General features: G+C 42.7%; 1 protein-coding gene across 3 annotated transcripts in view; it reads right to left on the reverse strand.

The window, feature by feature from the left end:
• The window catches only part of ABCB11 (ATP binding cassette subfamily B member 11), a 63,716-nt gene extending 37,652 nt beyond the window's left edge, over positions 1-26,064 (reverse strand). For 2 of the 3 annotated variants that reach the window (XM_007671197.3, XM_007671196.3), the window contains exons 1-9: positions 25,954-26,064; positions 23,309-23,409; positions 18,195-18,216; positions 17,208-17,259; positions 15,855-16,093; positions 9,018-9,105; positions 6,682-6,815; positions 4,599-4,770; positions 2,990-3,114 (exon numbers count right to left, since the gene is read on the reverse strand). In XM_007671197.3, coding sequence (XP_007669387.2) covers positions 2,990-3,114; positions 4,599-4,770; positions 6,682-6,815; positions 9,018-9,105; positions 15,855-16,093; positions 17,208-17,259; positions 18,195-18,216; positions 23,309-23,384 — 908 coding nt within the window. In that variant the 5' untranslated portion in view covers positions 23,385-23,409; positions 25,954-26,064. Of the gene's footprint in view, positions 1-2,989; positions 3,115-4,598; positions 4,771-6,681; positions 6,816-9,017; positions 9,106-15,854; positions 16,094-17,207; positions 17,260-18,194; positions 18,217-23,308; positions 23,410-25,953 lie in introns of those variants that run through there. The other variant, XM_039913098.1, reaches the window with a different exon arrangement.
• Positions 26,065-26,503: the final 439 nt, after the last annotated feature.

Genomic DNA, 26,503 nt, shown 5'->3' on the forward strand with positions numbered 1-26,503 from the left:
CAAAGCCAGACTCACATCTATTCCCTGAACCCTAACAGTTTATTTCAGTAAGGTTTTCAAATGCATCACATGCCCCCACATTTTACAACTGGAATGCTGAGGCAAAGGTAAGTTCAGTAACCTGACCAAAGCAGCATGGCCTAATGGATAGAACATGGGCCTGGAACTCAGAAAAACCTGGGTTCTAATTTCTGCTCTTCCACTTGTCTGTTGTGTGACCTTGGGCAAATCACTTAATTTCTCCTTGCCTAGTCACCTCATTTGTAAGATGTGGATTGAGCCTGTGAGCCCCATGTGGGACATGGACTGTGTCCAACCTGATTAGCTTGTATCGACTCCAGTGCTTAGTACAGAGCCTGGCACATAGTCAACACTTAAAAAATACCATGAAAAAAAAAATCACACAGCAGATTGCACAGTCAATTAATGGGGGTGATTTCCATGCTAGCCCCTTACATCTAAAAAGCAGTTGTCTTTTCTAGGATTTGTACACCCTGGGCAAACAATAATAAAAACCATTAAATTTACTTTCTTACTGTTTTTGTTGTTACTGAAAAATAGCCAATATGGAAGGTATCATTTAGGCTGATGACAGTTACTTGTACAAGAGCTACAAGACTCTCTAAGGGTTGTCAAATCTACTCTATTTTCCCTTTGATGTATTTAGCAATGGCCCTGATGAAAGCTGTGACTCCCCTGGCAGTGAGGAATAGAGAGCTGAGGCAACCACCAAGATAATTCAGACTAAAACACTCTGTAGAGAGATGGAGTGGGTTTTTGTTGTTGTTGTTTGCTATTTTATGGTATTTGTTAAGTGCTTAGGATGCATCAAGCCCTATACTACACACTTGGGGTAGATACAAGCAAATCAAGTTGGTTACAGTCCTTGTCCCACAAAGGGCTCACAGTCTTGATCCCCATTTTACAGATGAGATAACTGAGGCACAGAGACATTAAGTGATTTGTCCAAGGTCACACAGCAGACAAGTGGCAGAGCAGGGATTAGAATCCACATCCTTCTGACTCCCAGGTCTGTGCTTTACCCACTAACTCTGATTGGCTCAGGAGCACACCTGACTGTAGCTGCTTTGTGGAATAGATGGGAGAGGTCAAACCTGAGATGTGCTCTATTATTCAGAAGGATGTAAGGGTCCCTGGGATGAGCTTGGGTTGGCGAGTAGGTGGATGGGGGAGGGTACTATCAATAATTATTGATTGATCAATAATACTAACGGAGCACTTGCTATGTGCAAAGTATTGAACTTGGGATAGTACAATAGAGATATGTCCCTGCCTTCAAGGAGCATACTCTCTTCAGTTAGTTTAAAGGCATGTGTATGACTACTATGGGGGTTGGAAGGGTGAATATCTAGTATTTAGGAAGCACAGATTCAAGTGCAGAAGTTTCCTTTCCTGCTTTCTACAATGCTCACTACAGACATCTGATAAGTATCAGGCTTTCCCTAGTCTCACATTGTTGCCAAAATACACCTTCCTATTGAAAAATTACTTGGGAAAAGCCAACTCTCTATTGTAGGCATGATATAAGTCTGTGTCTACATTGCGGAGTAATGACTAGTGCTTATCCTTGGGCCGTATGAAGATTTATTTTATCTGTTTACACTGCAAATTAATCTTTTGAATGAGTGCCTACCCCCAAATTGAGTTTTTTACTGGCCTATAAATTGTGTCTAAAATCCAAAAGGAATATGGCACAATTTAATTTAAATCACACCCTGGTGACCCCCTGCAAATGCCATGTCTTCTTTAAAATCAGTCAGGAGTTATTAAAATGGGATCTGTGCCTAGAATAGACGTAGCCCAGGAGACTGAGTTGGATATCAAATTTGTGACTGGTATTTCTAACGACCTGGGAGAATCAAGGGACATATAACCTCCTCAAGACAGGTTTGAGAGTGATTCAAGGCTTGAGGTGGCTGTATTCGCAGGGCCTCACCTGGGTTCTCCCTCCTGCAGGGTTTTCATATGCCCCAAAGTGTCCCCTCCTCAAGTCTTCCCCCATGCTGTCACCTCCACTCCCTAGCAAGGTAAGAAACGCCTCATCATGCTGGATGGTGGCATTGCTGTGGTAATAGAAGCCCACCAGATCAACGCCTTGGGGTGAGAAGACCAGTCAGGCAGGGGAAGTGGTGTGGGGAGACACTGGGGGAAGCAGTGGCTTTCTATTAATAACAATAATAAAATAACAATGATAATATAACAATAATAATAGTTTTTCTTCTCAAGTGCTTACTATGTGCCAAGCACCACACTAACCGCAGGGGTAGATACCAGATAATCAGATCAAATACAGTCCCTGTCCCACATGGGGCTTGATGTAAGTAGGAGGGAAAACATATTTAATCCCTACTTTACAGATGAGAAAACTGAGGCACAGAGAGACTTGTCCAAGGTCACCGAGCAGGCAAATGGCAAGGATGAGAAACTGGGTACCCTGATTCCCAAGCAAGTACTCTTCCCACTAGGCCCCCTGCTGCTTTCAGAAGCCCCCTCCCCCCACTTCTTCCCAGGAAGACTTCTACATCCTGGGATACTAAAATGGCGGGACCCATGCACCACCACCATTATTGCCCATTCCTTAGTCAGTAGGCCTTGGAGCCCTGCAGCCAGTTCAGAAGTTCAGTGGGATGAGCACTGGTCATGGGGTCCAAGAGCGTTTCTCTGCTTGCTCTATTGTTATACTGTACTTTCCTAAGTGCTTAGTAGAGTGCTCAGCACCCAGTAAGCACTCCATATTATTCATCAGTTGGCCCAATGCTGACATTTTCTAATAAATCAGGTGGCCCCATTAAAATCCTGGTAATAAACATTACATTTAATTCTTTATGGGTTCCACAGTGGTGAGAGTGTTGACAAGAACATCTATGCCAGTGTGTTAGTGACCAAAGAGATCCTAGTCCAGTGGAGAAGAAAGGGAAGATTAAGGAAGCAAAACCTCAGAGAATCAGAAAAAATGAAGCAGACCGACCTTTTGGCTTCTTTCTTTTCCCCACCAAAGGCAGCCACGGTCCTGATGGATGAAAGCACTTCATCTGCCACAGCTCCAGCTTTCGCGTATGCCTTTAACTCTTTGCCAGTCAATTTTGCCACACTCTAATAGCGACCGGATGGGACAGAGACCCAGAGTTAGTCAAACAGCCTCCATTCTCATGCATCAGTTAATCCACTTAACATTGTTAGTGTATCAGGCCTGGGACCAGTCAGCACTTCTAACTGCAGCCTTTCAGTTTTATTAACTTTATCTTCCTCCAACAGGAACAGAATTTACCCAATCTGAATTTGTCTATTCTTGATCTCCTGTTTGGGCCCTATGGCAGTCCTCTAAGAGCCACAAGGGGGTTCCATGGGTTCAGGGCAGAATAATAACAATAATAATAATGTTGGTATTTGTTAAGTGCTATTTGCAGAGCACTCTTCTAAGCGCTGGGGTAGATACAGGGTAATCAGGTTGTCCCACGTGAGGCTCACAGTCTTAATCACCATGTTACAGATGAGGTAACTGAGGCACCGAGAAGTTAAGTGACTTGCCCAAAGTCACACAGCTGACAGGTGGTGGAGCCGGCATTCGAACCCATGACCTCTGACTCCTAAGCCTGTGCTCTTTCCACTGAGCCATGCTGCAGAAGCAGCTCAAGGCCTTCCTTAGGGCAAAGTTCATCCCCTCCTACCATCCCTGGGGCTTTCTGACTCTGGAACCACATTTTCCTCCCCAACTCTAGGCCCTAACAGAGATAAGAGAAAGGCAGTGCTAATTAATTGTGAACCCGTTGTTGGGTTGGGATTATCTCTATATGTTGCTGAATTGTACTTTCCCAAGTGCTTAGTACACAGTGAGTACTGTGTACTCTGCACACGGTAAATGCTCAATAAATGCAACTGAATGAATACTAAAGTGGCTTCACACCGGGAGGGCTGGGGGCCCAGAGCAGCCACCCCTCCAGCGGTGGCAAAACAGTGCCATCCTGCTACATAGATTCCTTCTTGTGTGCCCAGGTAAGTTAACCCCGGGGCCCATCATCCTCTAGGAGCAGCCTTTTTTGTAGGAAACAAAATAATAAAAAAAAATCAGCAATACCAACATGAATGGAAAAAGCAAAATAAAAGTAATGCAGATATAGGGTGTAGTTTGATCAATGAATCAGTTGGGAAGAATAGACTACTTATCTTGGAGGTAAAAGACAGACAGAATAAAAGCTCTTGCAGAGTAAAAAAAGAGAAGTGTCAGAGCCTGTCTCCCTTCCTAGGCTGTAAATTCCTTGAAGGCATAGATCATACCTAGGATTTCTATCATACACTGTGAAATGCTTAATACAGTGCTTGGCAGAAAATAGGTGCTCAATAAATACATTTGGTCGATTAAAATGATTTAAAAGATTGATTAAATGTGAGAGTAAGAGTCCATCTAGCCCAGAAGTAGAATGGGTAATTTTGTTCATAAATTATCTAATAGAATAAAAATGATAATGTAGGTCTAATGATGTAATTACTATGGAATCAAATAGAGTCTAGTCTTTAATTCATGTTAAGAATAACCTTCTCATCTAATTGAATAGAGGCTTCTGAAAGAAGAATCTCACCAGGCCAATGATGGCTGCTCCAATCCCCAGGAAAGGACTGACAGATATGATGACCAAGGTCAGTTTCCAACCACTAGAAAATCCCAAAAGGAATCCACAAATGCAGGTGGTGATGCGCTGTAGGAAGATGGCTACTTGATCTGCCATGGCATCATTAATTTTGTTAATGTCGCTGTAAACAAGAAAAACTGCAATCTCAAACAATTTAATGGATTACAAGTGCTGTTTTCCCACACTTCTGCTCTTCCCTTTTTAATGGTTCCACTTTCTTCTCCCACTTCCATCTTCTTGGCTTTAGGACCATGCTCTCCTGCCCCCACCCCACCATCTTCCCGCCAGTGATCATAATGGGCCAGGGGATGTCACTGAGCTCAGCCCTCCACCTCCAGGCAGGCAGCCTCTAAACCATCCGTGACTGTTCTCTGCCTCCACCTCTCCTGAGGTGGTGTAAGCCCACTTCCCTGGGTTCAATTTCCCCTTATTTCAACTTGGTGGCCAATAGGATGCAACTGGCTTCCACCATATCTATCTCATCCTTGGGAGCTTCAAACTGTCTTCCTTCAAACAGTTTTTTATGGGTTTTTTACTGTATTTGTAAAGTGTAAGTTTGTAAATTGTAAATTTGTAAGTGCTGGAGTAGATACAAGTTAATCAGACCTAGTCCCTGTCCCATATGAGGCTCACAGTCTATGTGGAAGGGAGAACAGGCACTCATTTTATGGTTGAGGAAAATGAGACACAGAGACATTAAGTGACTTCCCCAAGGTCACACAGCAGGTAAGTGGCTGAGCTGGGATTAGAACCTAAATCCTCTGACTCCCAGACCCAAGATCTTTCCATTAGGTTGCATGCTTCTCTAGTCTACACTAAATAACTCTTTTGGAAACTATTATACATCCTTTTGTTGTCATACTTGGGAACTATATCTGTGGCAATGGTTTGCCTTTTCATTTATTATTTTGATTACCACACCAGTCAAAGCAGAACATGGACTTCTGTGAGCCGAGTAGCATCTTTGCAGCTTAGAATTTAAAGGTGTCCCAATTCTCCTGAAGTGCTAAGTTTAATTTATCATTTCATCTGGAATCATACTTAAAACTAACTGTACATAAAAGGCCTTTTTTCCCTTGTAAAAAAGCTCCAACAAATGATGCTTCAGGGACCAGCACATTTGTGGCCTTAACACCCATCCTTCTGATGGAAGATATACCAGCTAACATCTCCAGCTCTTCCCTATAAATTAGTTACCCAAACCTATATCCCACATAGCTATTTAACCCTTCTAAAGCCTCCTAACATCCCAAATGTTTCCCTCTAACATTCCTAACTTTACTTCTAATACCATTCCACAGTGAAAACAGCCAACTCTTTCTAGGTCCTCCTGAAATAGGTCAGCCCAAATTTCAGTGTTAATTAATTTCCAACAGCTTGACCTGCTTCTGTTGTTCTTCCCAAGCCCTTAGTACAGAGCACTGCATTTAGTAAATGCTCAACATGCAGTGCACTGCATTTAAGTTGGTGCTCAATAACATACAGTGCACTGCATTTAGTTGGTGCTCATTAGCCATTACTATTGCCATCTGTGTGAAAGAGTGTTTACTTTTGTTTGTTTTAAATCTGTGGATTTCAAGCTTCGATGGGTCCCCACATGTGTAGGTAGGTATTGATGATGATGATGATGTTGGTATTTGTTAAGCGCTTACTATGTGCAGAGCACTGTTCTAAGCGCTGGGGTAGACACAGGGGAATCAGGTTGTCCCACGTGGGGCTCACAGTTTTAATCCCCATTTTACAGATGAGGGACATGAGGCACAGAGAAGTTAAGTGACTTGCCCACAGTCACACAGCTGACAAGTGGCAGAGCTGGGATTCGAACTCATGAGCCCTGACTCCAAAGCCCATGCTCTTTCCACTGAGCCACGCTGCTTCCAGGTATTGTGGACTACAATTTTATATTTTCCCTGTCACATCCTTTGTCATTTTTATAAGCTTCAAACCATGTTCCAACTCAGCTAAATACTTTTAATATCATACAAAATTGGGCTTATCTATAAGTTCATATGAATTCAAGTAATCTACTTACTCTGAGATTCTTGTGTTCATTTCTCCCACTGAAATACAGTCAAACCATCCAATTTCCATTCGCATCACATTTCTAAAGTAAGCTTTTCTTATTTTCTGAATCTGATGGGCTGCAGCAATGACCCAAAAGCGAATCTGGGAAAGGATCAAGGTAGGTTGGAGATATCATGTTAGCATATCATTTCTTCAAATTCCATTTTAATAAGGGAAAAAAAAATCAAAGTTGTGGTTGGATTAGAAGAAAAAAAAATCAGGCAAATTTTTAGCACCTCAAATACTTTGTAACCTTTCCAAAATCTACTCTGAACAGGGTACCCCTCAGCTGCTTATTGTCATGCTGCTTTTATTAACTTCACTTCTATTTCTGAAGACGTCACAAATACTTCGAAGGTCTCCAAACACAAATCTTTGTTACAACAAATAATTCATTACTACAATTACCCCTGGAAGTCTTCTATATAGACATTTTCTACTTGAATCAGGCTCTTTATCTGTTGAAGTCACTCTGGACAGCATCTAGCACAGTATCATGTGCAGATAAGCGTAAACCCTTCTGAGAGTGAAGCTGAAGTCTCTTTCAGAGGGGAATTAATATTTTTTTCCTCCAAAGTAGAAAAAAAATAGACAAAAATAGTTTTCCTTATTCATTTTTCCAAAATGAGTAAAGAATTGCAATAGCTGAATTCTTTAGGATTATCTTGTGCCTGAGAAATGCAAGTAATGAGAAGCCAGTTTGGTAAGAAATCAGAGAAATTGGAGCCCAGCTTCAAATGGAATATCTACTAATCTGTTCTTGAATAGCCTCTAGGAGAGTGTAAGGTAGGGTGGCTTTTCAGGGGGCATGAGATAAGTCTGGATCATATACAGCCCATTACTAAATACAGAAATACAATTATTCCACATGGACAGAGCTCCACAGACAAAGCATATGAATGGAAGCCAAGAACATCATCTCCAAACGAAAATGTGGTAACGATCTGCATATACTGTATGTACTCCAGTGTTTAATACAGTGTGTGGGACATAAAAAACACTGAACAATTACCACTATTATTATCATTGCATTCCATTTATTGGTCCAGGAAATTACATAGGAGACCATCAGTCATTCAAACTTCAAAAATAATCTCTATGGGATTACGATTGAGTTTTAAGTGTGTGGTGTTTTCTATGATATAAATTACTTATTTATTCAGTATGAATGTCTGTCTCTCCCTTTAGACTGTAGGCTCGTTATGGCCAGGGAGCGTGTCTGCTAATCCCGATGTACTCTCCCATGCACTTAGTACAGTGCTCTGCCCACAGCAGGTGCTCAATAAATACAATTGACGGACTGAATTTAGTGAAAGCGTCTTAGTAAATCATTTGAACAACATAAGGGGAATTTTCAATAAAACACAAAAGGAGAATATCAATCTTATTGCACTGCTTTCAGTTATAAAGGAAAAGAAAGGCAATTTCCCTTCCCCTTGTATTTCTACCCCAGGCCAGTGGAGGGCACACTTCCCATAGGAACAAAGACAGTGAGACAGTCTGGACATTAATAATAATGATGGCGTTGGTTAAGTGCTTACTATGTGCCAAGCACTGTTCTAAGTGCTAGAGCACTGTTCTAAGCGCTGGTAGAGGAGGACAGGTCTTTGGACCCAATGGCCTAGGTGATTCCCGCCTTCTCACTAGTCTGGCTGTACGGCCCTCATTTCCTTCCCCTCACATTAATCTGAAGTGGTTATAGGGATGAGAGAAGAATTCTGGGCTTCAAAGAGATACACATGGGACTAGACAAAAAGTCAACCGATCAGTGGTATTTGCTGAGCGCTTACTGCATACAGGACAATGTACTAAGCCCTTGGGAGAGTATAGTACAACAGAGTTGATAGGCATAATCCCTGCCCACAAGGAATTTAGCATCTAGTCAGGGAGACATATTAAAATAAACTACAGAGAGGGGAAATGGCAAAGTGTAAGGCTCTGCATTTAAGTGCTGTGGGGGTGAGGGTGGGATGACTATCAAGCACTAGGTGGGTGGAATATCAAGTGCTGAGGGGGTACAGAGCCAAGTACATGCCAGGGATTTGCCATATGCATTTTCTGACAAATGAACAGTTAGTTCATTCATTCGTTTGTATTCACTGAGTGCTTACTGGGTGCCGAGCACTGTACTAAGCACTTGGGAGAGTACAATATAACAATAAACAGACATGTTCCCTTCCCACAACGAGCTTACAGTCTAGAGGGAGAGACAGATGTCAATATAAATTAGTGAGAAGTCTCTGTTGTAAATTCTTAACTTCAAGAGTTTCACTTATAAATAAAATAGGGATGGGAGATACTGACTTGGAAGTATCCGACGATAAACACTGCAAAACCAACTCCGGCATAATAACTGGCAAATTTGGTCATTTCGCTGTCAATGTCCAGCAACCTTCACGAGAGATGAAATGATACTGTTAACCATCACATTAATGAGAGTGAAAAGGGCTCAGAATTGAGGTACTTCCCCACCGGAATTAAATTTATATTGTTTCAGCATCAGGTGGAAGTCAGAGCTCTTGGAAGCCTCTTTATCATGCAGCATTAAATTCATGTGGAAAACAAACTCATTTCACTGAAGGGTCTTGAGTGCCTTTCACATCTGATCTGGAAGCAAATATTTATCCCTATTCCCATTTTACAGATGAAGCAGTCAGGAGCTTGGAAAGTGAAGCCTGCTCTCTTTCGCCTCCCAGCAGTGTCCCCCAACTCCCAATCCAGTCCCGTGACTGCCGTCACCCTCTCACTTGGGCCCCATCAGCTGGGATAGAGCAGTTGAAAGCAGGAAGGTTTGCAAATCCCCAACAGGATATCTGCAGTGACTCTGCAGTAGAATAATGTAGGCCGTAATTCACCAGGCTTAATGGGGCCTCTTCCAGTAATCTGAACCAATTTTATAGCTCCTCCATCTCGGGGCGAAGCTTTGAAAATGTGTTTGTCACCTTTCCATTAAAAATGGGTTTTATTAGCCCTGTCGGCATTCCGAGGAACGTAGCCCATGCGGTTCCAGTTTACAAGGGTAATCCCTGTGCTGCTGCCAATAGCACTTGGAGTAAATGGTAGCAGAAAGGCACTTAGGCATTTTAGCGATGTAATTACAAGCCCTCTGAAACCAGGGGATAGAAAACATTCCGGAATTACTTCCAGGGGGAACAGGGATTTGGGAACTAGACTATAAACCACTAAACTCATGAGGTCCCTGTTTCTCAGAGGAGGAACAAGATGATGGGAGAAGGGGGAGGTTTCTTTCAAAGCAGAAAGGGCCGGGCATTCCTCGCTGTCTCTATGCCCCACCCTGAGCCCCTCCTCACTGGCAAACTGCCTTCTTTATTCCAATTCGATACAGATTTCTAACTCTCGGTGATGTGGCGAGTGATCACTACCCCAAGCCTCAACTCCTGCCTCTGGACTCACAGTAACCACCAACTGGTAATATGCAACAGCCTTATTTTAAACTGGAGTTTCCCAGTATCGTGGACAAGATAACTATAATAATAATAATGCCATTCTTTAAGTACTTTCTATGTGCTAAGCAATGAGAGAAAATCAAGATAATTAGATCAGACAGCTTCTGTCCCATATGAAGCTCACAGTCAAAGAGAGAAGGAAAACAGGTATTTTATCCGTATTCTTCAGATGAGGAAACTGAGGCCCAAATAAGTTATGTGATCATACAGCAGACTAGTGGCAAAGCAGAGACTAGATGCAGGTTTCTTGATTCCCAGACCTCCGTTCTTCTTCCTAGGCCTCCTGACCAGCTCTTGTGGGCATAAAACATGTCTACCAACTCTGTTATACCATACTCTGCCAAGCACTTAGTTCAGTGCTCTGTACCCAGTAAATATTCAAAAAATATAATTGATTGATTAGGCCATGCTACCTCAGAAGAGCAAGATGAACAAGGTCTAAACATGATCTTGCCACAATATGTATTGGGAAATCTATGGACCAGGAAACACTGTAGTGATAGATTCATTTAACGTTGGTATTTGTTAAGCGCTTACTACGTGCAGAGCACTGTTCTAAGCGCTGGAGGAGATACAGGGTCATCAGGTTGTCCCATGTGAGGCTCACAGTTAATCCCCATTTGACAGATGAGGTAACTGAGGCCCGGAGAAGTGAAGTGACTTGCCCACAGTCACACAGCTGCCAAGTGGCAGAGCCGGGAGTCGAACCCATGACCTCTGACTCCGAAACCCGGGCTCTTTCCACTGAGCCACGCTGCTTCCCCTATTCATATCTATTTCACAGTTTCTTGTAAACTTCTTGAGAAGCAGTGTGGCCTATAGCACAGGCCTGGGAGTCACAGGACCTGGGTTCTAATTTCAGCTCTGCCACTTGTCTGCTGTGTGACCTTAAGCAAGTCACTTATCTTCTCTGTGCCTCAGTTACCTCTTCTGTAAAATGAGGATTAAGACTGTGAGCCCTCTGTGGGAAAGGGATTATGTCCAACCTGACTGTTTTGTAACTACCCCAGCACCTAATACAGGGCTTGGCGCATAGTGTGTGTTTAACAAATACTATTAAAACTGTGTTTCTTATTAATGCATTTTACAATCTGTGATCATACTATCTATGAATTAGGATACTCTAAAACACTCAAAATCCTAGGTTTTGCACCCAAATAGAACAATATTCAATAAAACAAACATCAACCAGAAACAGTTTAAAGATAAGCAGAGAAATTAAGACTCCTCTTGCTTCATTGATAATATAAGAAAACACCTGACAGAAGTTGAAAAGAAGAGGCATGAGACTAAATTACCAGTGTCCACACTGAAGGCATATTTTCCATAAACAACTCACAATTCACATTGAGACAACGCCCTGTGACATTATCATGATGATAAAACTCTGAGAAATGCCTCTTATTGTTTATCTCAACCAATTCACAGAATAACACATTTGCGTTATTGACGACACACAGTGTCAAAATGTGCACCATTAGCTGGCCTATTTCCATCCATCACTGACTCAACTCCTAGAGCTCCGTCAGTACACAGTACCTCACCTCTGAGGTAACGCCTATCATCACAACAGGACAAGCCACTTGTCAGGGCACAGCCCTGCTGCTTCCAGGGTGGCTACGTGCCTAGGGAAAAGAGGACTCAGACCTCAAAGTGACATTAACTCCCTTCCCAAAACAACCCAAGTCAGAGGACCAGGAAATAAAAACGTAATTTTTTTTTGTCCTGCCAAACTTTGCCAAAGACACAGGCAGAACGATTCTTAGGATGCATCCCATTTTAAAAGAAAAAAACAAGAAGACTAGAGCCCTTGGACTTCTGCTGAAGGGAAAATTAAGAGAGAAAGTTGGACAGAGGACAATAAAATATATTATATGTCTCAACAAGGATGGATTGGTTGCCAGAAACTCCTACTTCTACACTAGGAAATTTAGACCATCAACATCACCTTAGGTGTGGCAGAAGGACTTGAAGGGTAGATGGGGTGGGAAGAGAACCTCAATGTGAAGGCTGTCTTTCCACTAGGAAACACTGCTTCTTTTGAAATTTCCCTCAGAGTCTAGTATATAGCCCTGAACACAGTAGGTGAACAATGAATTGCTAATGAAGGTAATGGTGATGATAAACCCATGGGCAAGGGGTGCTGATGACTTCAGCATACCAGTTGGTTTTTTTTCCTTCTGGGAAATCTAGTCACTGCAATCAAGGAGCATTGCTAGAGATCTGAGTCAGAAGGAACTAAGCACTCAGTCACTTCTCAGGAAATGCTTCCAAATGGACTAGAAAACAGTTGGCCAGATCATTCCAGATTCTTAAACTGCTCTCGAGGTGGTTGGCTGGTGAAGTATGATTTGGGCCCTTTCTGGGGTGTACATCCTGTTCTCTGAAAATGTCAGGGTTGTGTTCTTGCAAAACCTCACGTTGAGAAAAACTCACACGGTTGTATTGCCCATTCTGAGGCCACTTGCACACAGAAAGCAATCAATCATATTTATTGAGTGCCTGAGTGGAGTTCTATATTAAGCTCTTGAGATGGTATAATAGACTAAAGAAGACATAATCCCCACCCTCAAGGATCTTACACTATAGTGGGGGAGACAGAAGCTAAAAAAATACACCAAAGATAAAAAGGGAGTAGGTGTTTAAGTATAAGGGTATAGAAGGTATGACCATAAGTGCTATGGGTGGTTGTGAGTCCTGAAGTGTGCAAGTGGAATAGAAGAACTGAAGGAACAGTTGGGGATGTCAAAGATGCGGACCCTCCGAGGCAAACATAGGAAGAATGCTCTCTAATTCCTTTATCACCTTCTTGCCAAAGCATGTGGTAGGGCAGAATTGAGTGTATTAAATCTTGATAAACAGTGTGGCCTAGTAGAAAAAAACCATAGTCCTGGGAGTCTTTTTGTTTTGTTTTGTTTTTCTGAGGTATTTGTTAAGCACTTACTATGTTCCAGGAACTGTCCTAAGTGCTGGTGTAGATATAGGTTGAATACAGCCCATGTCCCACATGGGGCTCACAGTCTTAATCTCCATTTTACAGATAAGGTAACTCAGGCCCAGAGAAGTGAAGTGACTTTCCCAAGGTCACACTGCAGGCCAGTGGCAGAACCGGGATTAGAACCTAGTTCCTTCTGATGTTCAGGCCCACGCTCCATCCACCAGGCCACCCTGTTAATAAGCGCTTACTATGTTCCAAACACTGTACTAGGTGCTGGGATAAATACAAGATAACCAGATTGGCCACGGCCCTGTCCCACACGGGGCTCATATTCTAAGTAGATGGAAGAACATGTATTTTAGAACCTATTAATCTGGATTGTAATCTCAGATCAACCACCTGCCAGCTACCTAACCACAGACAAATCATTTCAGTTCTCCAGGCCTTGGGTTCCTTATCTTTAAACAGGGATTCAAAACTGGATCTCCCTTTGCCTTATTTAGACTGTGGGACACAGACTGTCCAACTTGATTTTCTTGTGTCTACTCAGTACTTTGTACAGTGCTGGGCATTCAGTACATGCTTAAAAGCAGTATATCTTAATGGAAACCGGTGGTGGGAATTCAAAAGAAAAGTAGTGTCTTGAGCTTTTCCAGTGCCTGAGCAGTCCACAGGTGAGTGGATTCTACCTGCACCCATTTTACCATTTGAACATGTAAATCAAATCATATGCATAATCCAGTAATGGAGACCATTCATAATTCACAGGATATTCCTTATCAAGATGTTCATGGAACTTTAGAGGCCTGAGAGAAGTAATGGATTTCCAAAATTACCTAATGTTCACCTAGAGAGAAGAGAATTTGCCTGACAGAACACTACAGAAGGGAGAAACCAGAGGCCTCACTCAAGCCCTAGTGGTGTAGGACACACTCAGAACCTGCCATCAGCCAGGCCCAACCTCCATTTCAGGAGGGACCCACAGCTTTTCCTCGAGTTTGCTAAACTTTTCCTTTTCCTAAAAGGCCAACACAGCTTTCTGGAACCCCTGAGACTGAGTGCAAACAAACCTGGTGTGGAAAACCTACAGCTGCACTAGCCAGACTTAGGTCTAGACCCACTTTTCATGCCCACGGCACGGTTTCACAACTCATCCAGGACCCTATTAGCACCCGACCCAATAGTACGGATGGCACAGACTGTGGTGAAACAAGATTATGATGGAAGTATTATTTTTACTACTACCATTTCTAATAACAACAACTTGAATTTCTGTGGTGCTTTGTTCCCCCAAAGCACTTTCATATCAGTTATTTTAATTTACCCGCATAACACCCCTTTGAGGTAGGGAGAAGCAGGATGTGGAAACTGAGGCACAGAGATATTAAGTGCCTTGTCGACTGTAAAATTGTTGTGGGCAGGGACTGGTTCTGTTATATTGTAATACTGTACTCTCCCAAGTACAGTGCTCTGCGCTCCGTAAGTGCTCAATAAATACAATTGACTGACTGATTCAAGGTCATCCAGCAGACCCAGTGGTTCAGCCGTGACTAGAACCCAGATCTGAGTCCCTTGCTCAGGCCCAGACTTCACTGACTTTCTGAGGAGCCCAGAGGGTAGGTGCCCCAGACGTGATAGATTCCTTAGACATCTGTCACTCCCTTTGGAGCTCAGGCTCCTTCTAGGCAGGGAATTCCTGTGTGAAAGAACCAGGTGGAAGGTGAAAATTCTTCGGCTGAGGAAGTAAGTAGCAACTTGCCAGTTTCTGTGTGTCACTGGGTCAGGCTTCCTCAATCTTTTTTTTTTCCTCTCCTTCTGGAACAACAGAGAAGGATCCACCCCACTTAATATCCTAGTTCAGGAGGGATTTCACTCCCAGATTCAGAGCAAAGAGGTGCCCCACCCTTGGTTCTCCTTGTATGTGCATGTGGCAATGAGCCTGTCTCGCCCAGGAAGGAGCAGCAGCCCTTTGGGAACTGCACAGCAAAGCTTTCTGCTCTGTACTGAGTCAGCATTATGCACCCTGTGGACTCACTGATTAAAGTGAGTCAGTCTCAGTGACGGCCTCAAAGCAAAGTCTATTGATAGACAACTTCCAGGAGGAAGTCTAACCCTCAAACTGCCCCAACCCTAGAAACACGGCAGGCGGCTTCGGTAGCCGTTTTTTCTCTCACCACTAGCTAATCACGGAAACCGAGCCAGGGCCCGGTTTCCAGAGGTTCTCCCATAGACTGAGATTGTCAAACTGGTTTATTTGACAAGCTCGCAATACAAAAAAGGCCCAAATAGTCCTTTCTTGGAAGCCTGTGGGAGGACTTACATAATGGGGAATGTCATCTCTGATTGCTAAGGTCACACACATGACTCATAGTCCATCAGGTACATCCGTAGAAGGTGACCACCCCCAGCAAAGGCTTCAGTCACTCGTGCACTTCCTGCTCAGGCAGGATATTCAACCCAGCTGTTATCAGCTGATGGCTGCCCGGTTGGCCTAGTCGACGAGGAGTGAGGGGACGCCAGCTCAGATGAGAAACCAAGGATAGCTTGGAGGGTGGGACCCAATCGAACGGGCGATTTCTCGGAGGAGCCGGAAGACAGGCTGATGTTTGCGCTGCAGAAGGCTCTCTAGTCTCCAAGGCTGTCCCCACGCCACTAAAGCACCTCTTGCAAACTCTTAATTTAGACTGGAAAGTGGACTGCAGAAGAGGACAGAGCGTACAGTAAGAGACAACTCACCCACATGTGGTCCCACTCGTCTCATTATGGTCAAGAGAGCCGTTCTGCCATATTATGGTGTTGTTTACGCACACCCTCCCAGGGAGGCTAAGCTCTTTTAATTCAATGTCATAGGCAATGAAAGTGTCAGTCATCATGCCGAAGATAAGCAACATGGCCGGCTGGGCTGCTCCATGCAGGATTGCACAGAAACTCCCCATGATCATCAGGCAAATCTCAGTTGACGAGGAAAAGCGAAACTTGAAAATAAAAACCAGAAATGGTTAAGCCCTATGTTGGTATGCACTGTGGAGTCTACTACTAGAGTCTGGCTTCAGAAATGCCATTTTTCATATTTTAATCCCAATATCTTTCACAAAAGTGTCTTTATTCAGATGTATAATGCAATCCCAAATTGAATCAAAACTGAAACCTCTGGTCTACTCAAGAGTGCAGTCATCTGGCATTATCTCCTGTTTTCTACTTTATTGCTTGTCTCTGTCCAATTTATCTGAACTTCCGATCACTCTGAAGCTGTACTTGCTTCAAGGCTGTTGGCCCAGAGATAGAAAAATCCAACAGACTGGTAAGCACTGACAAGTAAAACCAAGACTTTGGAGGGATCCACTAAAATTCAGCCTGTTTCTTATGTTGGCTAGGAAAAAATGTAGTTTTGGAAAAATATCTAGACCATGGTGGAGAGTCCCTTGTGTGAGGAAGAGGCACCTGAAGGTTTCAGATAGTTTGAAACAGGAGCGGGTGAACAGAGAAGCACCTTTCACTAGGGCACTATTTCACTTGCCAAAAGGATAAATAAGAGATTCTTAGGTATTTGACTTTAGTATGAATTTTAGTATGACCTTGTTTGAACTCCTAGGTAAGATTTGGGAGCTCGGACAATAATGTATTCACCCTTGTAAATAATAATAATAATGATGATGGTATTTATTAAGCTCTTACTATGTGCCGAGCACTGTTCTAAGTGCTGGGGTAGATACAGGGTAATCAGGTTGTCCCATGTGAGGCTCACAGTCTTAATTCCCATTTTATAGATGAGGTAACTGAGGCACTGAGAAGTTAAGTGACTTGCCCAAAGTCACACAGCTGACAGGTGGCGGAGCCGGGATTAGAACCCATGACCTCTGACTCCTAAGCCCGTGCTCTTTCCACTGAGCCACACTGCTTCTCCTTGTTCCTGAGACTGGTATCCTTTTTTTAAGCAGACTGAAAAAAAAAAAAAGGCTTCGCTGGATTCACCTGAAACCTATCAATAAATTTCAAAGTTTTGATGCTTCCTAAAGATTGTTGAGTCACAGTTACCCAATCAAAGCCATAAATATTCCCTTCCATGACCATGTGCAAGACTTTTATTACCAGTTGAAAGTAGCTGACTCGAATGCTGTCATTGTTATTCTCATCTGGTGACCTTTGGGAGAAGAAAATGCAGAATGAAAACATCCTTTCCAATCAAACGACAAATCTTCACCCCCTATGGTTCATGACACCGCATGCAGACTGGTCCTTTTTCCTATTACTCTATGAAGGAACAGCCTTACACAAGGACTTTCTGAATTCAGGCTTTTACTGTGAATAGTCCAGTGTTGTTTTTCATGTTAACAGCTTTGCTTGGATGTTTCTTCTTGGTTTGAGTTTTGTGTACTTTGGCATAGTTTTGCATTTCAGGTTTGGGTTTAATTTGTGTGTGTGTAGTGGGGGGGTGGGGGGAGTCTTAGTAAGGTCTCGGGTAGCCAGGGATTTGTGCTGAGAAAAGAGAAAAGTGTTCTGATGCTCACCAAGACCTACGATAGGGAAGGGGGGTCATTATGGGGAAGGAGAGAATGAAGAGTACCAGTATGGGAAAAGTTTCAAGATCTGAGAAGTTAACGAAACTTCTTCCAGACTGAAACTTTCTATGCTCATGTAAGTTTTCCACATGCAATCCTAGCTGCTTTGACAGAGGGTTAGGAAAGACATGCCTGACTAGTACCAATTCAAGTGTGGGATGGAGACAGTCAGATATTGATGAATCATTTTTTTTCCTTCACAATTACATTTCAGAGCTTTATTTTATTCTTCTGCTTCTTGAACCACTAAATGCAATGAAGCCAATGACAACTATAGGATACTCTTGCCTTAATTCTGCTATTGTTTGAAACCCTTTGTAATCCCTCATCTTAAAGGACTGAGAAAAAGGAGCTTTCCCATGTCGGACAGGAGAGGTGGGGAATGGGTTTATATAGCAAAAAAAGATAACATGAAATATAAAACATATGTGGTCATAAAAGCAATAGTGTATATCCTAGAAATTATACTAACTGCAATACTGACTCACTAATTGTACCAGAACACAAATTCACTTACCTTTGTTTCTTAACATTGTTATCTGTTGGGACAAAAATAATATATAAAAATTATCAAAAACAGTTAATAAACTCCATTTTGTGCAATGTGCTGGGATAAATCCCACAAATAAAACAGATTAACCAAAACAGACTCTGCTTTGGGACAACAGTGTTGCATACTGATATTTTAAGGATTCAGAAAAAAATGGAGACATTGAGAAAATATCTATGCTAAACAAATATTTACATTTTTGTCACATACAGTGTTATTAGAATAACAGTGTTAACAATGATGAGATTTATTGTTAAGCTTTTATTGTGTGTTAAACACTGTGCTTAACACTAGGGTAGATACAAGATGATCAGTTCAGAAACACAAGGCTATCCACCCTAGGCTTACAGCCTAAATCAGAGGGAAAGCAGGTGTTTTGTTCCCATTCCACAGATGAGGGAACCACGGTTTAGAGAAATTAAGTCATCTGGCCAAGGTCACATAGCGGGTGTGAAGACTGAAAATGGTTCATGACCATTACCCTTTGAGGGAATTGCTTCTGATTAACTGGGGATGGCTTTGGGGAGGTGGGGAACAGGGCTAGCTTCAGTCATTAGACCATTCTGATAAGGGGTAACCTGATTCCCGCTCCCCCAGTCTGTTTTGTATGATGACATTATGTTTCTCTACTAGCAAGGGTCGTCAGTTGATAGTATTTCTTGAGCGTTTACTGTGTGCAAAATACCATACTAAGCAGATTCGATGTGGGATGTTTGGTATCTTTGTCCAAGAACTAAGTTATTTAGCATTAGTACACTGTTCCTTTTCCATATTAATTCTTTCATGTGTCTTTTATGGCTGTTTCATTAAAGAGAAAAATTTTCAGTTTAAGAAAATGCAGGTGTAGGGAGGCTGGGGAGAGCACTACTTGTCCTTGCTCTGTTGTTTTTCTCTCTCTCTATGTCCCTTGCTCTCTCTCCCTCTCCACACACCTGTTGCATGAACAAGACAGGCAGAGGGTGGTTTCCCCAGGGATAGCTGACCAGGGTTGGCTGTTGGGTCAAGTTCTGAGAGTGAGCAAAGGAGTAGGGAATTTCATCATTGAATATTCAGTACCCTCCTCTTTGTTTTGTTTAAATTGTTCTGAGAAGAATCCAGGTCAGTGAAAGAGCACAGGCCTGGTACTAAGAGGACCTGACTCCCAGTTCCACCACTGGCCTACTGTGTGACCTTGGGCAAGTCACTTTTAAAAAAATGGTATTTGTTAAGCGCTTATTGCATGACAAGCACTGTTCTAAGCACTGGGGTAGATACAAGTTAATCAGGTCAGACACAATCCCTGTCCCTCAAGGGGCTCACAGTTTAAGTCACTGAACTTCTCAGTACCTCAGTTTCCACATCCGTAAAACAGGGATTCAATACCTGTTCTCCCTCCTCAGACTGCAAGACCCACGAGGGTCAGGGACCATGCTTGACCTGATTATCTTGTGTCTACCGCAATGCTTAGCACACTGCCTGGCCCATAGTAAGTGTTTAACAAATACTATTATTTTTATTATCATTATTATTTCCTCAATATTTCTCACTAATCTGCTGCTTTGCCATCTTCTCCTCCTGTCCTTGAAGTTTGCCTCATTGGGGCCCTTCCCTGAAAGGGTTAAGGTTGCTAGGGTTGGTTTTTTTTCCCTCTGTAACTGACTCATGACCAGTCTGTTCCAGCAACTAAGTACAGCTCATAGTGCAGTGACCTGATGGCACGTAATTCCTGGTGTTGCACCTGATGGGTATATCTAATCTTCAAGATTCCTGGGTGGTAACGTCTTCTGTTTTCAAGATTCTAGATTATTCCTGAGACTACTTTTCTGTAGAAACAGAAGAGTGGCTAAAAGGAGATTTCTTTTTTCAGACTGATTTTTCACCAGTGACCACTAAAAATGTAGCTTCAGCGTTTCCCTGCCTAATTCTTGCTCTTGTGCACAATTCATATTCAAATTGCTTTTTCCTCATAGTGTGTTATATTCTACACTCTCAAGTCATATCCTACCAAGAAAGCATTCTGTGCTTTAGGTTTGTTTCTCTGAATGCCTCTGCGAACTACTGTGCCCAACATTTCTCTAGATGAGAGAACACCTTACAAACAACCTGTATTATGATCTGTATCCAGGCATATAGTTTCAGGCTATACAGACACATGCCTGAGGGTAGGAAGGGACCAAGAGGCCAGTAGGAGAGGACATGCCCTAATATATGTCTTCAAAACATACATTTCCTCACCCCTTTCATCAGCTCTTACCCGCACACCCCAACTCTGCACACCTCCTATTATCCATCCAAACTTGCCTTCCTGTAGCTCTTGAAGAAAAACTCAGATTTACAAGTGATTCCTAAAAGCTGCCTCTTACAAGTTAAAACATTGTAAGTGGGAATCAATTTTCCCACAGGAACAGCATTATGAATGGGGGAAAACAATGGTACTCTGTTTTTACCCAAATTACCCAGGATTGTGAACACAATCAACTGCAGATTTGTAATATAGCTACATTAATGTATTTCTAGAGTCAGAGGGGTTCTGCAAAAGGGTAGTTGATGCTGACTTCACTGAAAGTAAAAAGGGCAACTTCTCTTTACCCCCAAGTCTCTCCTGCTCCGCTGGGAGTCCACCGGTCCCCCAGAGCAAGTTCCATAAAGGAGGCTAGAGCTGTAAAGTCAAAACTGAGTGTTGTAAAGCTGAAATGGGACAAATTTAGACATACAGGGCAGTAAATCAGAGACTTCCTGTACTCAACCCTCCCTCTGCTTTCCCTGGGCCTTTGTCCAAGTTGTTCCTTATACATGGAACAATCCCCTGCAGCTTAGTGGGGATGCTGTTCATCCCACCATAACCCAGCAGGAGGTTGCCTGGGTAGCTACTGTAGTTTTCCTAACCTCGTTAACCATCTATTCCTCTGGGTCTGTCCTCTTCAAGGTCAAAAACTTTTACACGCATGGCATAGCCCCAAGCAGGCACCCTCAACCACTACCAGGTCTTCCGATGCCCACTGCGCTGACCTTTCAACTGGACCAAAGGCAGGCTAAAGTAAATTTATAGAAATTGGCTTTCATTTTTCCCCTCTACTGATTTATATAGAAAAAAGATCATTTTTCCTGTTAAGGCTACCATAGTGATCTTGATCAATCTGGTCATAAGTCAAAAGTTCCTAAGGACAATTTCCAGTCAAAACACAGGCAGCAAAGTGGGAAAGGTAAGCATCTCTCTGGTGGGGATGTGGCTTGCATTTGCAGAAGGAGAAGCTGGCTGGGCGATTCAGCTAGCCTAAAACAGAGGCAGCAGATTGGTTAGAGAGGCCCTGGCCAAGAACACCAACCTGCTTTTGGAGGCCAGTCAAGTATTGCCACCCACAGGAAATGAGAGGTTCGAGATGCGGGTAGGTAAGTCAACTGTATTTATGGAGCACTTACTGCATGCAGAGCACTGTTGGAAGCTCTTGGGAGAGGACAATGCAACAATAAACAGACACGTTCCCTGCCCACAAAGAGCTGGCCGGGAGGAGCTAAGCAGCAGTAGGGGAAAATGTGAAGTTACAGAAATTAGTGGCTAACGGCTCCCCTGCCCTCCATCAGGCAATCATGTTGGGAACTGAGAAACAGAATGGACTGCACTTAGGTCCTGTTTCTCACCTTACCTGCTGCTTTTGCTCAACTCCCTGACAAGGACAATTGCCTGCTTCCCTGAGTGTCTGCATCTATCTATGTGGTCTAGGCAAAGTGGAAGGGAAAATTATTTACTAAAGAATGGAAAGAAAGCAAAAATTACTTCAGAAGCAAGAAACTGAACCAAACTTCAATTTAACCCATTTGAAGAAGGAATAATTCTATGATACATCATATTTATGTTATCATATATAACATATATATGTTTGTCCCTCCTCCCTGTTAAACGCTAAATTACTCCAGGACAAGTTTTTTTGTTTTTGTTTTTAACATGTCCCCAAGCAGAGGGTCATGCACCCTATAGTCGCTCAATAAATAATTATCTGATATGTTTACCACTTGTTCTTGATGCCTCAAACACCAGGCATCAGGTACCTTTCTCATTCCAAATATTCCAGTTCCCTTTTCCTCCAACATCAACCCTATCTGAAAACTCAAATTCTGCTCATTTCTACCAGTTTCACCACCCAGTGTCTGCCTCGTGACTACTAACACTTTCCTTGTGCTGAAAAAAATAAAATAAACAACAGGATTGGTAGCTCAGCCATGACACAGAGGTCAATGAAAGCTTAATACTAAAGAAAAACATATACTTCCCAGAAAAAAATTGACATTGCTTATGTCAAAAAAACCCACCATGAACGATGAGTCTAAACCTCTAGCACTAATCAATAGTATTATTAAGCGCTTACTGTGTGCACAGCACTGTTGTAAGTACTTGGGAGAGGACAAATGAATTAGTAGATGTGATCTTGACCTCAAGGAATTAATCTAGCAGCATTAAATTGTGAAGGACTTCTTTAATAATTAAAAAAATTAAAATATCATTTACTCTTTCAAAAATCATCATTTAGCTATGTTAGTTTGGGAAAGGGGATTGGCGCTGATATTTCTGTTGAGGGGTCATTTTAGTCAAGAAGTTGACTCATACTGCCAGGGGGCCTGTACTCGACAGCAGGTACACTACAAGCGTTGCAGACTCGGACAGCTAATTTTGTTGCATTTGGTTGTGCGGCAGTAAAAACACAAGTGATAATTCAACAATCCTCCAAAAAAAGACACTGTATAATTATTTTACGTGTCATATTATAGGTTGTATAGCTAATCATCAGACTACAGCCTACAGGCAAGTTGAATTTAAGCACCTGCACTGGGAGATCAGGTAGCACTGTGTCTTGGTATTGCTACGAGACAATAAGGGGTTCTGTTAATGCAAACAGACATACATCTAAACCTCCAGTAGGTCTGTCGGTTAACATTTACAAGTGCTAAAAAAAGAGAGCACACATCACTCCTCAGAAGGAAATTCTGTGCAGCATTCATCTTTCATGGTTAATTGTAGCAGTTGCTGCCTCATTAACTTTACCACCTTTTGGTTCTATCTCCCCTTACACAACAGATATAGAACAAGAACAAAAAATGCTGCTTACATGGTCCATCGGACTCAAAGGTCCTGTTCTCCTCTCCAAATTTCTTAACACTGCGTAGAACAACGGATTCAGGCATGGGCACACACTTTCTCTTGGAGAGCCTGTAAAATCAAAGTAATCACTAAAGTTCTTATGCTGTGAAGCTCTAGTTAGAGTAATTAAAATGAAGCACCAATCCATCCTCCAACCTACTCACTTTACTTGGATCTTGTCTGTCTCACTGCCTACCCCTCACCCGCATCCCTACCCCTTCTCATCCTAAAGGTAATCACTCTCCCCACCCTCAAAGCCTTATTAAAATCCCATCTCATTTCCCCTACTCCCTCTCCCTCTGTCTCACCCTTGCACTTGGGTTAGTACCCTCTAGGCACTTGATATGCACCCCACCCTCAGTCCCACAGAACTTATACACTTATCTGTATTTTATTTTAATGCCTTTCTCCCCCTCTAGACAGTAAACTTATGATGCCAGGAACAGGTTTATCAACTCTGTTACACTGTACTTTCCCAAGCTCTTTGTATAGTACTCTACACACATTAAGGGCTCAATAAATACCACTGATTGATACAGAGCAATGTCGGTATATTAAACAATTAAGCAATTACAAAGTTAAGGAAATATTTATGAAGAAATATGGTGGATTTACAGGAAAGGGAAGGTTCAGGCAACAAATAGTTCAAAGTTAGTGACAGCACCGATAGGAAACATGGAAAGAAAGAATTGGGGGGGGTGTGTGACAATTTGCCTAATGCCTGAAATTGGGGAACGAGCTCTCCCCTTTAGCCTTCCACGCCCCTCTGGTTATTGCCTGCAATCTCAGCATGGGAGCACCAGGATTGTTCCCATGGGAGAGTCGGTCTGGCCGGAACACCAGGAGGACCGGCTCTGGGGAGTCCAAGTGGGGCATGGACGGGGATGGGGTGGCACATCTGGGATGTGGCTGAAAAGGCAGGGCCTGCAATGTGTTTTGGGGTCGGGGGGAGAGAAAAAGAGAGAGAGAGAGAGAGAGAGAAGGAGAGGGAGACAGAGACACACCATGAGATGTTCCAGGCATAGAGCAAGGGAAAGAAAAAGAAAAATCAGCAAGAGGAACTGAAGGGAAGTGGGGATGGGAAGAGACAGAATCAGAGAGAGGATAGAAGATTGAAGAAAGGAAAGTAGAAATAGGAAAAGATTTAGAAGGGGGACAGAGAAAGGAAGGGACAATAGCACCCATAACAATCAATGGTGTTTATTAAGTGCTTACTGTCTACGGCACACCGTATTGAGCACTTAGGAGAGAATAATACAGTAGAGTTGGTGAACGTAATACCTGCTCTCTGGGAAGTTACAGCCTATGACAGTTGTTACAGAATGCCCCATTGGCAGGACCAACATGGGAACAATAAAATGCTTAGAACATGCGTAGGTGGTGACAGCAGTCACCATAGCCTTCCTGCCACTCAATCAACAAACCAGTGATGGGAGTTTCCAGGGTGGCCAGAAACTTCCATTTTTGGTGTGGAAGGAACCGTTCAGATGGGTTAGCAGGGGCAGCAGCCGCAGCAGCCTCGACTACAGCTTCTGCTCTTGAAGAAGCGAATGGGCAGCTGAGGGAATTTCTCGCCCTACATCTCAGCTCATGGTAGAAGTCTCAGTTGCCCTGTTTTAGGCCTCCAGGAGAAGGGGTGGCCTCCCAAACTGTGACCCATTGGACTTCTATGAAAACTCTTTCTGAACAGAAAGTTTTTCCTTGCCCAGTTCCCAGAAAATAAGGCTACTCCCACCTCCTTCTTGAAGACTAAATCCCTTGAGAAGTTACTTTTCACAACTGAGATGGCAATTATAAATTCATTTCACTTCTCATTTATAAGTTATCATGCAAGAATACTTGGGCAATACCCATCTCTGGGGATTCTTCTCTTTTTCGGTATCAGACAGTAAATAGGGCAAATAAGAAGTGTAATACTTAAAAGACAAAAATTTATTTTGTAAAATATTAACAAATGATTAATATGCAAGCACTGGGAATTAATTATTAAGTTAAGATCAGCAGAGAAGAGACACAAAGTGACATGTTTTTCTCGGCACGGGCCTGGGAGTCAGAAGGACCTGAGTTCTAATCCCAGCTCCACCGCTTTGTCTGCTGTGTGACCTTGGTCAAGTCACTTAACTTTTTTGTGCCTCGGTTACCTTATCTATAAAATGAGGACTAAGACAGTGAGACTTGTGGGTCAGGGACTGTGTGCAACCTGATTAGCTCGTTATCTACCCTAGTGCTTAGAAAGGTGTTTGTCACACAGTGAACACTTAGCAAATACCTACATCATTCAGGACAATTTCCTGTGACTCAATCAATCATATTTACTGAGCACTTACTGTGTACAGAGCACGATAATAAACTGAATCCCAATATCTTGCACCTACTCTGGAGCTTTCTGAAGATTTAGGTCTGTCTCTCTTCAGCAGAAGAGCAGGGAATTCTTCCCCACATCACTAATCATTTCTATTTTCCACCATTCCAAACCCAACATGACACTTCTCATGTTCTTCTAGAACATCAGAACCAGAAAAAGCCACTAGAAAACACCTCTATTACTCTAAAGGGCTGCGATCGGCTCAATGTGGCCATCAAATCCTGGAAGAGATGACTGAAGTCTCTTACCTGTGATAAAATGCTGGAACGTTGTGAGAACCAACCCTATCTGTCGCAAGGAGTCAATGGCTTTTACATCCTTTCTCAGCAACCGTTTTCGTGATTTTGAAGCATCGATCAGAATTCAAGCTTTTTAGTGAACATTATCTATTTGTACACAGGTCAATGTCCCTGAGGGCAACCCTCTCCACAGTTCAGTGACATTAGCTGAACGGTTGAACTTGCTCAAAGCAATAACACCAAACACTGTGAGTACTTGAACGGCAGTTTGAGGGCTGTCAATATGCTTTTGAAATAACCTATACATTCGACTTGTGAAAGTGCTGTCAGCCTACAGCAGCATGGCTCAGCAATCAGACTGGTTCACACCGAACTCTGGTTGCTTTTGAGAAAGTCATTGTTTTAAACTGAAATGACGATCAAAATGCCTTCTTTTACATAAAATCCTCAAACAAGGCCCCATCGGTAACAGCTTTTAAAAAGGATTGTTGACAAGCGTTGGTCTCGAAGGGCTCCTTCCAAATCAGCTTTGTACTCAAAAAAACCAGAGTAAGTCGGC

This window comes from Ornithorhynchus anatinus, chromosome 9 (assembly GCF_004115215.2).
Source record: "Ornithorhynchus anatinus isolate Pmale09 chromosome 9, mOrnAna1.pri.v4, whole genome shotgun sequence".
Lineage (NCBI taxonomy): Eukaryota > Metazoa > Chordata > Mammalia > Monotremata > Ornithorhynchidae > Ornithorhynchus > Ornithorhynchus anatinus.